The sequence below is a fragment of the Macrotis lagotis genome, chromosome 7 (assembly GCF_037893015.1).
Source record: "Macrotis lagotis isolate mMagLag1 chromosome 7, bilby.v1.9.chrom.fasta, whole genome shotgun sequence".
In the NCBI taxonomy this organism is placed as follows: Eukaryota; Metazoa; Chordata; class Mammalia; order Peramelemorphia; family Peramelidae; genus Macrotis; species Macrotis lagotis.
In genome coordinates, this window is record NC_133664.1 from 113,962,837 (window position 1) to 113,978,837 (window position 16,001).

General features: G+C 36.9%; 1 protein-coding gene and 1 long non-coding RNA gene across 6 annotated transcripts in view; one reads left to right on the forward strand and one right to left on the reverse strand.

Moving 5' to 3' along the window:
• LOC141492903 (uncharacterized) overlaps positions 1-16,001 on the forward strand; it is a 65,097-nt gene that overhangs the window by 4,047 nt on the left and 45,049 nt on the right. For all 4 annotated transcript variants that reach the window (XR_012470072.1, XR_012470071.1, XR_012470074.1 and 1 more), the window contains one exon: positions 5,628-5,724. This is a non-coding gene — a long non-coding RNA (uncharacterized LOC141492903). The remainder of the gene's footprint in view (positions 1-5,627; positions 5,725-16,001) is intronic.
• Positions 2,989-16,001, reverse strand: part of NUP205 (nucleoporin 205) — a 95,276-nt gene continuing 82,263 nt past the window's right edge. Inside the window, exons 40-43 of one of the 2 annotated variants that reach the window (XM_074193612.1) lie at positions 15,432-15,555; positions 8,549-8,677; positions 6,976-7,049; positions 2,989-5,329 (exon numbers count right to left, since the gene is read on the reverse strand). In XM_074193612.1, coding sequence (XP_074049713.1) covers positions 5,177-5,329; positions 6,976-7,049; positions 8,549-8,677; positions 15,432-15,555 — 480 coding nt within the window. In that variant the 3' untranslated portion in view covers positions 2,989-5,176. The remainder of the gene's footprint in view (positions 5,330-6,975; positions 7,050-8,548; positions 8,678-15,431; positions 15,556-16,001) is intronic. The other variant, XM_074193611.1, reaches the window with a different exon arrangement.

The window sequence follows — 16,001 nt, forward strand, 5'->3', positions numbered from 1 at the left end:
TGGGAGATATGCACCAGATGAAACAGAATCATTTTTTTTAACTTTATGGTTGATAAGTCTTGATTAGAACAGAAAATAAACATGAGTAAGATGAGACAAGGGAGATTCTCTCCATTTTGAAGTATTAGATTCATTGCAAAGACATCTGTAGCTAAGCACCAGTAATAACTGAATATGAGATAAATTAGCCACCACATACTAGAAACAGATATGGTTCTGTAAGCAGAAAACTGTCATAGAGAGAATAACAGTATTGCAAACTTGATAATCTCTCAGATTTTACTTAGGTCTAAAATTCTATGATTTTCTCACAGAGAAATAATGTAATTAATCCCCGGGATTCTCAAATCCTGATTCTGAAGAAATAACTGGGGACCTAAGGCTACCTTAATGAACAACAGCATCATCTAGTGGTAACCTCCTCAAACTACAAGATCCTGGCAATAAATTCTAAGGGAATGTTATTAGAATTAGATATTTTTAAACCTAGATTTGGATCACCTAATGTAACTTTCATTCTATTAATGAGATACCTGAGCCAGAGAGAGACTAAAATGCCACGTTGATTCACTTGTCTTTAAAAACCACTACCAACTGTCAATAAAATAGAAATCTGGATAAAGCATATCTAGTATTTTAACAAATCAATACACTTCAAAAAAACAGGGCATCATTTACTGGCCTGAGTGCTCCCAAAGCTGACTCCAACTCTTTTTACTTTTAAAAGCATATACCCATGAGGGAACCCCTGCAAAACCAGATTAAAATGTAATTGGGGGGCGGCTAGGTGGCACAGTGGATAGAGCACAGGCCCCGGAGTCAGGAGGAATCCGACATCAGACAAGTTGCATTACATTGGGCGAGTTACTTAACACTATTGCCTTGCAAAAACCAAAAACAAAAAAAACGTAATTGGGAAATATTTTTGTATGAAAAAATTCAATAAAATAAATTACATTTTATATGAATGTCTTCACTTCCATTGAGTTTGACCATTTACTATAGTAAATGACCTGTTTTCCTGAGGCCTCTCCTTGCATTTATTACATTCTCCCTTGTTTGCTAGTTATTTCTGTATACCTTTTAACTCATTTGGTTTTTTAAGTTTCTTACTAAGAATACAATCTGCTTATTCATTTATTGATAAGCATTTATTTAGCTTGTTGTTAGGCACTCTGCAAGGAGTTAGGGATACAAAAGTCAAAAAAGTTCATTGTATATATGCATATATACATATATATTTGCATATGTATGTAAATGTGTATGTATATGTTGTGATATAATTTCCTTTGGAAAAAAGGATTAGCACTAACAACAGGATCTAGATACTATTCCTGTAGGAACAAGACAAGAGCTAAGTCTTTTTTACTTTTAGTTTTTTTTGCAAGGCAAATGGGGTTAAGTGGCTTGCCCAAGGCCACACGGCTAGGTAATTATTAAGTGTCTGAGACCGGATTTGAACTCAGGTACTCCTGACTCCAGGGCTGGTGCTTTATCCACTGCGCCACCTAGCCGCCCCAACAAGAGTGACGTCTTGAAGGAAGCTATAGATTCAAGAAGACTGAAGGCATACAGGCACAATGCAGTATGATCTGGTGCAAGGCCAAAGAGACAAGACATGATGTTGTGTTCAGAGACAAGTCAGCCATTCTACCTGGAAGGCAGAATCCATGAAACCAAAATCACATGCACTAAGTCTAGAAAGGTCAGCTGGAGTTAGTTATATGGTGAAAGGTTTTAACTGTAAGTTAAGAGAGGTCAGCAGAAATAACTTGGCTGGTGAGGAGAGCACTGGATTGAGTCTGAAGAATGGAAGTCAGAATTCAAACCTGCTTCTGAGGTTTGATACCTGTAGGACTTCAGACAAATCAATTAATCTCCCCTCTCCTTAATCTCTCCTAAATGAGGGGGCTCAACTAACTTTTAAAGTCCCTTTTTACTTTGGTTTTCATCTTATCCAGGCTGCAGGTCTTTATTTGGGGGTTCATGAACTTTTGTTTTTGCAAGGCAATGGGGTTAAATGACTTGCCGAAGGTCACACAGCTAGGTAATTAAGGTCCCCCGTGCTCTATCCACTGTACCACCTAGCTGCCCAGTTCATTAAATTTCAATGTTTCCTTTGTAATTCCATGGATTTCAATGCACTTAAAAACCAATCTGAGTAGGAGTTCAGAGGATTCATCAACTTTCTAAATGGGGAGTTGCAACATAGAAATTGTGCCTTAGGAATATTTGAGAGTTGGAATAAGGATGGAATGGAATCAAGCAGGGAGTTATTGCAATCATTATCTTTGTATCCTTAAAGTTCAGCATAGTGCTTTCCACATAATAGATTCAACTGAATTGCTATGGGAAAAAAAATCATTTGGTATCCATTCTCTGGTAATAATAGGTAATATTTATATGGCACTTTAAAGTTTTCAAATAAGAATCCTGTGAAGCAATATTATTCTCATTTTATAGAAAAGGAAACTGAGGGACAGAGAAGTTAAGAGACTTGTATAAGGTCAGCTAGGGACTATCCAAGACTCAGGTTTTTCTGACTCTAATAACTGCATCATATATAGTTGCTCTGGTGAAGAGTTTCTCAAAATTTAATCTTCCAATGATAATGTAGTACACATGTCTACATCCTATCCCATCTGCCATTTGATGCCTTTCCAGTTTGGTGGGCATCAAATCCCGGCTAATATGCCCTTCCAGAACCTAAGTTACACCATGAAGATTAGAGAAAAATTTTTTTAATTTAAAATTTAAAATTTTTTTTGTTGATCTTCAATAACTTAAGCAATTTTACATACACTATATAAAATAATGGAGAAAAGTTAAATGCATTAAGAGTTAACTTTCTCCTCCAAACTCCAATATACTTTAGTTAGCTTCCTCCTCTCCAGTGTAGAGATTATGTCAAGCTACCAGGCCTCATTATTAGAGGCTAATAAAACTAGTTTAGTGGTAAGCTGGTCAGATCTAAAAATTCCAGAGGGGAAGACAACAGATTTCTCTTAACCATTGTTCTTCAAGTATTTAGACCAAAATTACAAACCCAGGTAATTAACAACAATATATAGAGGTTCTATATGTTGTTTCCTGACAAAATGAAACTTAAGTGACAAAAAACTTACAATAAGCAATTCAGAGATAATGTAGTACTTCATTTATCCAGCATCAATAGCAAATAAATTCTATCACACAGGTGAAGTTACCAAATAATTGAATTTTCCCTCTTAAAAAAAACTTTGGTCCATTTCTTTCTGAAATTTTATATATAAAATATGCTCCATTCCTCCTTATCAAATAAGGTATGAAAAAAAGAAGAGAATTTAATCCACTTCTGGATGTCTAAGGGATACAAGAAGCATGCTCTAGTAGACCTTGATGTGCCAACAAAATTGCCACAGGCTACTGAGGTTATTCTCTTAGCTTCTCTCTCAATTTTAACTATTTGCTTCTCTGGACCTTTAGTTTGAAATACTGATCCTGACCATTGCCTCACAATCTGTTATGCTCAGAACTGAACTCAGCTGATTTAATCAAGTGACTTTGAAATCCGTAATCTTAATTAAAACACAATTCAAAGTCAAAAGGCATGGAAGGGCACCTTTTTTCCTAAGACTAGGCTTCCTGACAAACAACTGCTTTCCTCATTCTTTTTGCTTTTCCTGTCTTTTTTCTGGGTCATTTCAGTATTGCATTTTTGCCAGAAGACTGATGGTAAATGGACATTATTATAAATGGTATTTTTAATCATATTTCTTATTCAACTAGATTGACTTTGATCACTTAAATTTGTTAGCAGAATTCTTCTAAGTTAAGGGATTCTTGGTTCCTATACAGCTCAATTATTATATCTATCCTCCTTTTGTTTACGGTCTAGATTTTTTTTTATTTCAATGACCTTTTCCAGTGTAAAGCAGCAAGAATTCTTCAATTTAGTCTTAAGAGAGTTAGCTTCAATAGTGAGAAGTGAGGGTATTTAACTAAGATTACATACATAATCAGTTATTTGTCAGAGGCAGAACTTGAAATCAGGATTTCCTAACTCCCCATCCTAGGATGCCTCTCTCTTCAGCTCATAATTTTTGTACAGCTTTGTCTTGTAGTGGGTCATGGTGGGGTGGGCCCAGTTTTCTCCTTCACTGCTCTCCTACAGAAAATTCTCTGGCTCTAATTATACTAATCTATTCAGTGTCACTAAACTTGCCTCATCTTTGTCACCTCTGCCCTTGGATACTGTTCCCTCTTTTCTATCTGAATCTTACCAGCATTTTTGGACATCTAAACCAATTCCAAAATATTATTTGAGAGAAACAAGCATTTTGATAAATATCTCCTGAAATTATTTTACATCTTAATTATCCTGAAAAATCTGTAATATCAGAAGCAAAGTTTTCATTTTCTTTGCTTACCTGAGTTTAAAGAAACTATTATTACTTCTTAGCAAAATGAAAAAAAGAAGTACTTTTACTATACAAAAAGGATGACCAGATAAGGAGTAATTAGATGTAGTGTGAAATTTGGTCATTTCCATCAAGTTTAGTCACATATGAAATAAATATATATAAAATTAATCTGGGAAATTTCAAGGGAAGTTTAGAAAAATAAATCTCAAATAGTTGTTCCTCTGGTTATAATGTATAAAAGAATTCAAATACTTTCAAAAACATTGCTGAAAGATTGGTTTTATATTTCTGTAGTACACTATTCAAAGATAGGCCTAATTTATAAAATAGTATGGCTATATCTACTTATCCATATTTCTATCCCCACAACCATGAAAATAAAAATGGACCAAGAAAAACAGCAACATTATAGTCTTACTGTGCTGAAGAAAAATCCAAAGTTTCAATAGTACATCTTTTGCTTTATATACAGAATAGAGTCCTAGAAAGTTTTCTTTTTGATCACCATTTCTACCCCTCATTAGGGAATAGGAGATCATTCATTAGTTCATTTTTGAAAAGATGGAATATCCATTTGTTTAAAAAAAAACTTTATTTTTTTATTTTAAATGATGGGGAATCAAGATGAGAATTCTGCAGAAAACCTATTTGTATAAGAAAAAAAGTATGAAAATATTTTTGGCCATAATTTAGAAATAAACTGTTCTATAAAACTGAAATTAAAAATGTCCCCCATTTTATCTGTTCAGAAAGAAAGGAGTACAAAGAGTCTTTCAGCCCCTTGACAGTCTTAATAAGCCACGGATGCGTCTGACAAGTGCTTGAATGAAACAATAGCGGGATCGAAGTTTGGAATATAATCCTTCAATGTCCAGAAGTTTCTTTTGCAATGATTCACCAAAAGTATTGATGGCTTCAATCTGAAGCTAGAGGAAATAAAAAGAACATTTATCAAAATGCCAATGTCAAGGTCATTTCACAATTTAATACAGTTCAGAAATTTCTAGACCAATTTGTTCCTTTAGTATGTCAAGTTTATTTTACATTTCACAATCATATTTCACATTTTGTACCTGAATAGCTCTTTTTAACAGGCCTATCCCGTATATAATGTGTATTACCATACAGATCTGTGATTTTATCAGTTTGAGAAACTCCTGGTATGAAGAATCATTCCCCTGATTAATGCAGATCAGTTTACTCATCTCTCCCTTACGTTCTCAGAAAGTTGCCTGGGACAATGAAAGGTTATAGAACTTGTCCATGATCACAGAGCAAATACATGCCAGAGATAGAATTGAACCTACATCTCAAGTCTCAGGTAAGCCAAACCCATTATCTACAATGCTAGGTACCTCCAACAAATCATTGTCACCAATTTTATCTAATCTTTGCCATTTTAGTACATATGTACAAAAGACCAATTCCACATATGTATCTAAGTATATACATAAGGCATAACATTATGGAACATATGTGTATGTGTCTTAGAACTAAAAATCTGCTTGAAATACTGATTGTAATGCTTATTTATTCCTTATTAAGACCTGAATTCCCTGGACAAGTCTTTTTAAACTTTATTTATTGAAGGCTATCGGATTAAGTGACTTGCCCAAGGTCACACAGCTAGGTAATTATCAAGTGTATGAGGCTGGATTTCAGTCAGGTCCTCCTGACTCCAAGGTGGCTGCTCTATTCATTGGGCCACCTTAGCTGCCCCCTGGGGCAAGTCTTTTAATCTTCTGTTCTTCTCTACCTCACAGGATTGTTGTGAGGCTCAAATGACATATTTTTAAAAGTACTTAGCATAGTGCTTGGTTATTGTACCTTATACACAACTGACATTTAATAAACTCATCTATGATCCTACATATCAAATTTGCAAAAATCAATAATCCTACATATAGTCAAACTTTAAACTGATGTGACATCACAAATCTAGTCTGGTGATCAAAATGCAAATAAGTTACCTCTATAAAACAGATGTTACATAACTGTCATTAGATCTAGGCTGACAACATGGTAACTCAGGCATGAGAGCAAAGCTGGGCAATCTTGAATTGGACCCATATTTCAACAACACTATCTCATTCAACAAATGTAAGTACATGTGTCTACAGATACACACAAATACATAGACACATGTGATATGTGTCATGTATCTAGGCCTGTGTGACTTGCCCTAGGACACAATCACTATTTGCCTAAGGTGGGACTTTAAACCCCTTCTTCCAGATTCCACTATTAGCCTTCTATTCACGATACAAGATTGTGTCTTGTATATTTAGAAGAAAATGGAGCAAAGAATACACGATAATAGCGCTGCTCTTAAAAAACAACCTTAGCCAAGTGTTTCCCACTATTTGGTCATTAAGGATCAGCTTCTCAGAAAGTCATTAAAAACTAATTAAGAATCTGAGTATGCTACAGGGTTAATCAGGAGAAAAAAATTAACGGCTCATTTAAAATGATTGATCTAGTATCTTCCAAATTTGAGTGTCTGATTTTAAATTATATTCTAGGGTTATTTAAATTTTTTATTTAAAGAAAAAATTTCCAGGGTCTACCTTACCTGCTCTATATCATGCTGACTTACTCTAGTCAGTCCACTTCTGAAATCCAAGTTTGTTTCTGAAGTAAAAGCATCTAGAAATAAAATAAAGGTTTTTACTTTTTTTTATAATTAGAATGTATCTGGATATCAATTCATCTGGATATTATGACTTGCTGACCAAGAGATAAGCCTTACTTTGCAGTTTCATACCTAAACCTCCATGGAAGCCAAAATGCACAGGATAAAAATATTTTCAATTATTATAGAGAGCAGCATCCAGAAAGCACTTTAAGAGCCAGTCAGATCCCTAGCCCCTAGATAAATTGATATCCAAAGGGATTACAGAGTTAAATCAGTCCACAATGGAAAGCTACAAAGAGAGTTCATGAATCCTGGAGTAGAGAGGAAGGTCAAAAACTTAATTAACTGGGTATATGCTAGAAAGACTTGCATGAACTGATGTGGAGTGAAATGAGCAGAAGCAGAACATTATTCACACTAAAACACCATGGGGTGATGATCAACCATGATGGATTTGTTCATTTCAACACTATAATAATCAATGAAATTTTAAAAGATTTATAACAGAAAAATCAACCATAAAAGATTTATGATAGAAAATCTCATCCATATCCTGAAGGAACTGTGGAGTTAAATGACGACCAAAACTTATTATCTTCAATTTTTAAAAGTTGTCTTATGTGTTATGTCATTATTTTTCTCTCTAATGCTTTCTTTCATTTGGACTGAATTCTTCTCTAACAACATGATCAATATGGATCAATTGTTTAGCATGGTTATAAATGTAGAGCTTATATTAGATTTCTTTTTGTTGGGGAAGGGAAATGAGAGGAAGAAAAAACTTAAAACCTTGCAAAGAAAAATTATTGGTTAAGGGGGTAGCTAGGTGGCGCACTGGATACAGCATAGGCCCAACTGGGTGACCTTGGCCAAGACACTTAACCCCATTACCTCACAAAATCAAAAACAAAAGACATTATGGTAAGTGGAAAAACAAAATTAAATAAATAAACTGGGCATATATTGCCTCAAGGAACTTGGTGGGGAGGAGGGCAGAAGGAGTGCTGGGGAGTAGGAAGAATGCTTGCAGACTTTGCAAAAAGTGCTTCCATTCACATTCTCCACAAGCTGGTCAACTCCAGGTCAAGTGAAGCATGGAATATAAGCCTTTGGCTACTTATTTGCCTATAGGCTACATAAGTTTTGGGGGTTTTTTAGTTGTTGTTGTTTTTTTTTTTTTGCAAGGAGATGGGGTTAAGTGGCTTGCCCAAGGCCACACAGGTAATTATTAAGAGTCTGAGGTACCGAATTTGAACTCAGGTACTCCTGACTCCAGGGCCAGTTCTCTATCCACTGTGCCACCTAGCCACCCATGGAAATTTTTTTTTTAAATTAAAATTCGGACCTTCAGAAAACTAGGTAGTAATAACTAGGTTCTTAATAGCAACAACAAGTTTGTGATGTGGTAATTCTACAAAAAATTATCTTGTCAAAATGTAAATCTCATCCTCTGAAGGCCTTTAAGTTTTACTATCATAATGCAACAATTTGAATATAAAGGAAGTCTTACCTTGTAACCTCCTACTTTTAAATGCAGCTCTAGAAGCCAGTAGAGAATCTTGGGAATCAGTGGGAGTACATCGTAACAGATAGTATTCTAAGTGGCGCCAAAAAATAAATAAGCAGGTCTCTATGATATCTACAAGTACAACCTCAGGTCAAGGAAAACAGTTTTTGTTAGAGTTAATTTTTAAAATGGATTTTGAGTCTAGTACATGCTAGAGTACAAATAAGCATTTTTAAAAATATTACTGCCACTATGTATATGATGTAGTCCTTTTGGGACTACACAATATTTAAATATTAAATGCACATAAATACATATACACACACGAACATGCAAGATGGAGCAGCTATTGGAATAGTTTTAATTGAAGAACAGAAAAGACTTAAAGAGTTTTTAAGATGATACATATGTTAAAAATGTGAAAGACTCTAAGCTATTTTTTTTTAATTTATTTAAGGCAATGGAGTTAAGTGACTTGGCTCAAGGTCATACAGCTAGGCAAAAGTGTCTGGGGCCAGATTTAAACTCAGGTCCTCCTGACTCCAGAACCTGTTGTGCTCTTTCCACTGAGCCACCTAATTTATCACTTCATTTAGCTATTTTTGTTACTGATCAGAGGTTTGTAGAGCTGAAGGATTAGTGGGAGGAAACTGGCTTGGAGATTTGGGGATTAGGAGGACAGGGCATTACCATAGGATTTTCCAAGAACAGACAAGTATAAGATCCAAGGAGTTAGGCAAGGCTACAAAGTTGTCTCAGGGGAATTATAAACAAGGTCAGGGTTCTATGTCCTTCAGATATTCAGAACATCCTCTTGCTCTGCCAGGAACCCAAACAATTTTTAACCAATTAGTCAACATTGTTAGTTTCAATATATTACATTTAAGAAGCAGTGAAAAGAAAATTTCTCATGTTGAGAAGATTGGGGAAAGAAATAATGTAAATTATAAACGTCAAGTACAGGTGACACTTCTAAAAATTCAAATTGTAAAACGCAGTTAAGGTGATGCAGCAGAGCACCCAGTCTTGAGTCAGGAATACCTGAGTTCCAATCCAGGGTGAGACACTTAGTAGCTGTAATTCTAGGCAAAACAGTTCCCTCAATTGTAAAATGGGGACAATAAAAGCACTTATATCCCAGGATTGTTGAGGATAAAATAAGATAAATAAGATAAAAGCTGTCTAGAGCTTAGCCTGGGCACATAGCAGAGGATTAATAAACTCCATTCCCCACTGTCCACCTCCAAAATGAAAAATCAAAGAGGATTGTCTCCTTCAGTTTCTCCAAAACCCTATTTTACTCTCCTTCTGTTCCCAGAATTTTTCTTAAAGGAAAAAAAGTTTAATTAAAGTTCAAGGAAAGGGATTCTTTTGCTTTCAACATAAAGGTAGGATTTTAGCTATCTCTATTAGATTTCATTTTATTTTCAGAAAATTGCTCAAGTCTCTTCCTTCAAACCACTAACAATCTATAAAAATATTTTTAAATTCAGTCACTCTACACAGTATTTAAACTTTTCCACTTCTGCATCATCTGCAAACTTGATTACAATACATGCCACACCTTTATCCAAATCTGATATAAATCATGATCACCATCTTTTCGAGGACTTCATTCAAATGACCGATAAAAATCAAGAAAAGTGGGGCCAAGATACAAAGTTAATACTCATTAGATTCAGCTATTCAAGTCAACTTAAAAAAATTAACTGTAAATCTAACTGTACATGCTGGGTTACCAACATGTAGAATGCTGATGTCTGATGTACATCATTTATTTTAATCATACAAAAAATTTGAGAGGATAAATTAAGAAAAGCTAAGAAAATTTTAAGAACACTACTTAGTAACTGCATCTAGTTTAACACATAAATGGCTTTTATGAATTGAACCCGTATCAAATGACCCCCAGTGTCAATTATTTGCCCCAGATCTTTGGAAAAACTTGTCTCCAATTTCCTTGTGGCTTCTAAATGAAATTATACTTTCCAGAGACACTTGAACCAAGGGCCAGCTCATAACCTGTGCCCAGGAAATCTATGAATTTCATCTATTCCCATGTATGCTCCCAATCCCCACCACAACTGACCTGAATCAATCAACCTTCCCCTTACTCTAATAAGAATACCTAACTGTACACAGACCACATTTTTCCAGATTACACAACCTTAACAAATAAGTCAACTGCTGCATTTCCCCCACAGCTATTCCTGCAAGACAAAAGTTCTGTAACCTGTTGAGAGAAGAAGCAGTGCAGATAGTTTTTCAGAGAATCTCTAGAGGCATTTGTCACAATTCCAATTATATATGACATAGTGACAATTACACATGACCAACTAATCCTATTTGTCACTGCCACCTTTTCAGGTCCTTAATATTGTTTTGTGAAGAAGAAAGAAATAGAAGATAGATGAAAAGGAAGTTGTTAATCTTCTTAACTGTAATGCATCATTAAAAGATAGTTCCTAAAAAGCCAAAGGGTAGGATTATATAAAGAGTAACATCTTGACTTGGCAATTTTAAGTAAGTCCTTTTCATTTCAATGAATTTAAAAATAAAACAGACCAAGGAAAGACTCCTTATAATGTTCTTTGCAGAAAAAATATCCTTTCCAGGGAGAATTCTTCATCAATTCTTCATCAACTCCCCTTCTACACCTGAACAAGGCAAAAGTTGTTGGAAAGAGGCATGGAAGGGGTCAGCATTCTCAACCTTATCCTGACAGAGTAAAACAAAAAAGAATGATTCTAGCTGCAAAGAAAAATATCAAAATATAAAAATCTTAGAAATCTAGGAGAGAAAAGGAAAAGGTTGATTTACTTGCAGTCCTCATCAACAAATAACTTGGAGTTATACTGATAAGAGCCCCTGGCTGATAGACATGTACAGTAAAGATCTCAAGTGGGCTGGTTCTGGACTACTCAGGTGAGCAGGGCTCAGCTGACAAAGCATAACAGTGGGAGAAAAGTCTTTTAAACTTTCCTTCACCATTATCCCCAATGGTAAAACTTTATTCAAAGAAAGGTAGGGTCCAGATGCCTTCTTGGCACTCACACTGGGATTACTGAACACATTTCAGTGGGAAACTCATAATACTTTTCAGTTGGAAGGGTATAAGAAATACTTTGGTTTGGAATTTAAATGTGCACAAATATCACACTTCAAGGACTTGTAGTTGGTAGACATCCTCCATCAGGGCAGGCAACAACCCAATTATAATTTACAATGTTAAAAGTCTGAGAAGGGGGGGTGGAGCCAAGATGGCGACAAGAGAGGACCATCTCTTAGGTGCTCCCTCTTAAAATGTGTAAGCTAAGGACTAACTACATTTTCAAGAGACAAAATACACAGAGGGACCCAGTGAGGCAGTTCTCCAACCTAAGGTAACATGGAAAAGAGTGGAAAGGCTCGGCTCCACAGGGTCAGAGCATAAGAGTGACCCGCCAGAGCAAAAGAACTTCAGCCTCCTGGAGGCAGCCCCAGGGCGCTGGGAGCCCCAGCTCATAGCAGGGGGGAGTTTCGAGATCTACACCCCCCGGAGCACCAGGCACAACTTGGGGGATCAGCAGGAGACCTCTGCCAGAGCGAGCACGTGAAGTCCAGCCCTCAGGGCACACAGCAAGCAGCTTGGGCCCAGCAGCCCAAAGCCAGGAACAAAAAGCAAGGGAGTCAGTAAGCAGGAGCCCCCAGGGCATGAATGCTGAACCTAGGTAGGGGAATGAAGAGAGACTGCTGAGCTCTGTCCTCTGCCCCTCAAACAGAACTCAGGGGCTCTGAACATATTCAGATCCTGATCACAGTCTAGGCCCCCCCCTAGAACAGCAGGGCCCCCCCCACCTCAGCCCCATGGCAGAGAGGGGCGCATATGGTCATTCACAGACCAGGAGGGAGGACAGAACCTCATACACTGAGACTCTTGTGGGGGGGTGTGTCCCACTAATACTCAAAAGCTCAGGAAGCACCCCAAAACCAGGCTTAGGCTGGAGAAATGATTAAGCAAAAAAAAAAAAAAAAGAGGCACACCACTGAGAAATACTTTGCCTGTGATCCCAAGAAGGATCAAAACACTCAATCTGAAGATGAGGAAGCACAAGCTCCTGCATCTAAAGACTCCAAGAAAAACAGAAATTGGGCTCAGGCTATGACAGAGCTCAAAAAAGACTTTGAAAATCAAATGAGGGAGATAGAAGAAAAACTGGGAAAAGAAATGAGACAGATGCAGGAAAAACATGAAAATGAAGTGAGCAGCTTAGTCAAGAAAATCCAAAAAAATGCTGAAGAAAATAACATGCTAAAAACCAGCATAAGTCAAATGGATAAAACAGCTCAAAAAGTTATTGAGGAGAAGAATGCTTTAAAAAGCAGAATTAGCCTGATAGAAAATGAGATAAGAAAGCTCTCTGAGGAAAACAAATCCTTCAGACAAAGAATAGAACTGAGGGAGGTTGCTGATTTTATGAGAAATCAGGATACAATACTTCAAAACCAAAAGAATGAAAAATTAGAAGAAAATGTGAAACATCTCATTGAAAAAACAACTGATATGGAAAACAGATTTAGGAAAGATAATTTAAAAATTATTGGAATACCTGAAGGTCATGACCAGGGAAAGAGCCTTGATATAATTTTCAAAGAATTACTACAGGAAATTACCCTGATATCCTAGAAGCAGAGGGCAAAACAGAAATTGAGAGAATCCACCAATCTCCCCCAGAAAGAGATCCAAAAAAAAACAACCCCCAGGAATATTACAGCCAAGCTCCAGAACTCCCAAGTCAAAGAGAAAATATTACAAGCAGCCAGAAGGTCACAATTCAAATATCGTGGAGCTGCAGTCAGGAATATAATATACTGGAAGGCAAAAAGAGCTTAGAATGCAACCGAGAATCAACTACCCAGCAAAATTGAACATCCTCTTCCAGGGAAAAAGATGGACTTTCATTGAAACAGGGGAATTTCAAATGTTCCTACTGGAATGGCCAGAGCTGAACAGAAGATTTGATCTTCAAATACAGGACTCAAGTGAAGCATAGAAGTGGAGGAGAAGGGAAAAATATGAGGGACTTAATGATGATGAACTGCATGTATTCCTGTATAGAAAAATGACACTGATAATACTCATATGAACCTTCTCATTTAATAGAGCAGGTAAAAGGAGACTTTATAAATGAAGCACAGGAGAGAGCTGAGTTTGAAGATATAATGTGGTATAAAAATGGAGTCAATAGATAAAAGGGAAATGTAATGGCAGAAAGAAAAAGGAGAGGAGGAATAGGCTAAGATATTTCATATAATAAGATTTTTCTTTATTACAATGAGCTATTGCAATGATATGGAAGGGTGTAAGGCAAGGGAGGAATGAGGGAATTTTCACTCTCATCAGAGGCAGCTAGGAAAGGAAACAGCATATATACTCAATGGGGTATAGACATCTGGAGTAAGAAGGGGGGGGACAAGGGGAAGGGTGGGATGTGAGTGATGGAGGAGATGATGGACCATGGGGGGAGAGTGGTCAAATATAACACATTTTCTTTTTTTACTTCTTGCAAGGGGCTGGGATTGGATGGCCTGTCCAGGACCACTGGGCTGGGTGGATACTGGGTAAGGGGGTGGTATGTGGGCACGGGGCCTCTTGGCCCCAGGGCCAGGGATCTGTTTGCTGCGCCACTCAACTACCCTACAGTAGAGACAGAGTGAAAGGAGAGAGAAAATATAGTACATGGTAGTGAAGTACAAATGGAAGGAGTTGCAATCAGTAATAGCAATGGTGGAAAAATATGGAATTAACTTTTGTGATGGACTTATCATAAAGAATGTGATCCACCCGTGACAGAGCTGGTGGTGTTGGACCACAGACTGGGACATTTTTATTATTATTATTATTATTATTATTATTATTATTATTATCATTTGGGGGGGGGGTTGCAGGGCAAATGGGGATGGGTGGCCTGCCTGGGGCCCCACAGCTAGGTGATTGTTGGGTGTCTGAGGCCGGATTTGGACCTGGGTGCTCCTGGCTCAAGGGCCAGTGCTCTGTCCACCACCCAGACACCCCTACTATTATTATTACCATTTTATTTTATTTTATTTTGGGTCTTTTTTTTTTTTTTGCAGGGCAATGGGGTTGGGGTGGCTTGCATGTCACACAGCTGGGTGATTGTTGAGTGTCTGGGGCCGGATTTGGGCTCGGGTGTTCCTGGCTCCAGGGCTGGTGCTCTATCTACTGCGCCACCTGGCCATACCTAAAATTATTACTATTATTTTTTAATTTTTAAATTTTTTTCTCTCCTTTATCGTTCATGTGGGTCTATATTTTTGGGGAAAGGAGGGGGTATTATGTTTACTCTTAAACAAGAATATTTTATTAATGTATAAAAAAACATTTGTACAAAATAAGAATAAATAAATACATTAAAAAAAGAAAAAAGAAGATTCATGATTGGAGCAGGGGGTAGCCTCTGCAGCCTTCCCAATGATTCTACAAGAAGCTGGGGGACATAACTGAATACAGCTTTGAATGGACATGGAAACAAGTAGCTGGTTTGGGAGTGAAAATATTAGAAATCTATCAACAAAAGTATCATGGCATAAAAAAAAAAGTCTGACAAGTCTGAGATCCAGGGAGGGTAAGTGGCATATCCAAGGTCATTTAGCTTCTAAGGGTCAGGGGCAAGATGTGAACTCTGCTATTCCAGTGTGCAAGGTACTATCCACCACACCCTGATGTTCCTCACATAGAGAATGAAACAGGAGAAAAACAAACCCAATCACCTTCAATTCAATAAGTTGTTGTGATGTCCAATAAGAGCAAATAAACATGCTACAGTTTTCAACAGATCAACAGGTATACACTTTCCAAGTTTTGCTATCATTTGAGTAAGGATACAAGAACAAAGGGAAAGTAATTTTGCTCGATTATTGATCAACTTCACCAAACGCCGTCTCGCCAAGATGTACTTCTGGGAAGTGGAGATTTTATCGACTCCAGCTGGCATCACAGACTGGCACAACTGCAGAGAAAGGGATGCATCATGAAGTATGAAATAAAAATACATCAAATTTTCATAACATAATCATATGTGCAAGGCAGTAAAATGTTACAAGCAAAAGACAACCCCAAAGACTTAAGCAATATTGTCCCTAGTATCACCAGCTGCAGGGAAAGCAGTCCTTTAGTGCTGACAATTTGTCTCTTTTTTTAAATCACAATTCTGATATTTTAATGTCATATCTAAAATAACTCTAAATGAGTTTGGCTATTGGTTTGTTTTCACCTTTTCCACCACTTGAATTTAATGATTTCTTCCCAGATAGTTGCTGGTAATTAATATGCAGTTTGTGGTGTCACCCATCTCTTTACCCATAAGTAAGCAGTACATAAAAGCTAAGGACTAAAAGAGCTAAACCTTAGTTACCAAGGCCAAGGGGGCCTGGCCTCAATATCTAGTGGTTCAGG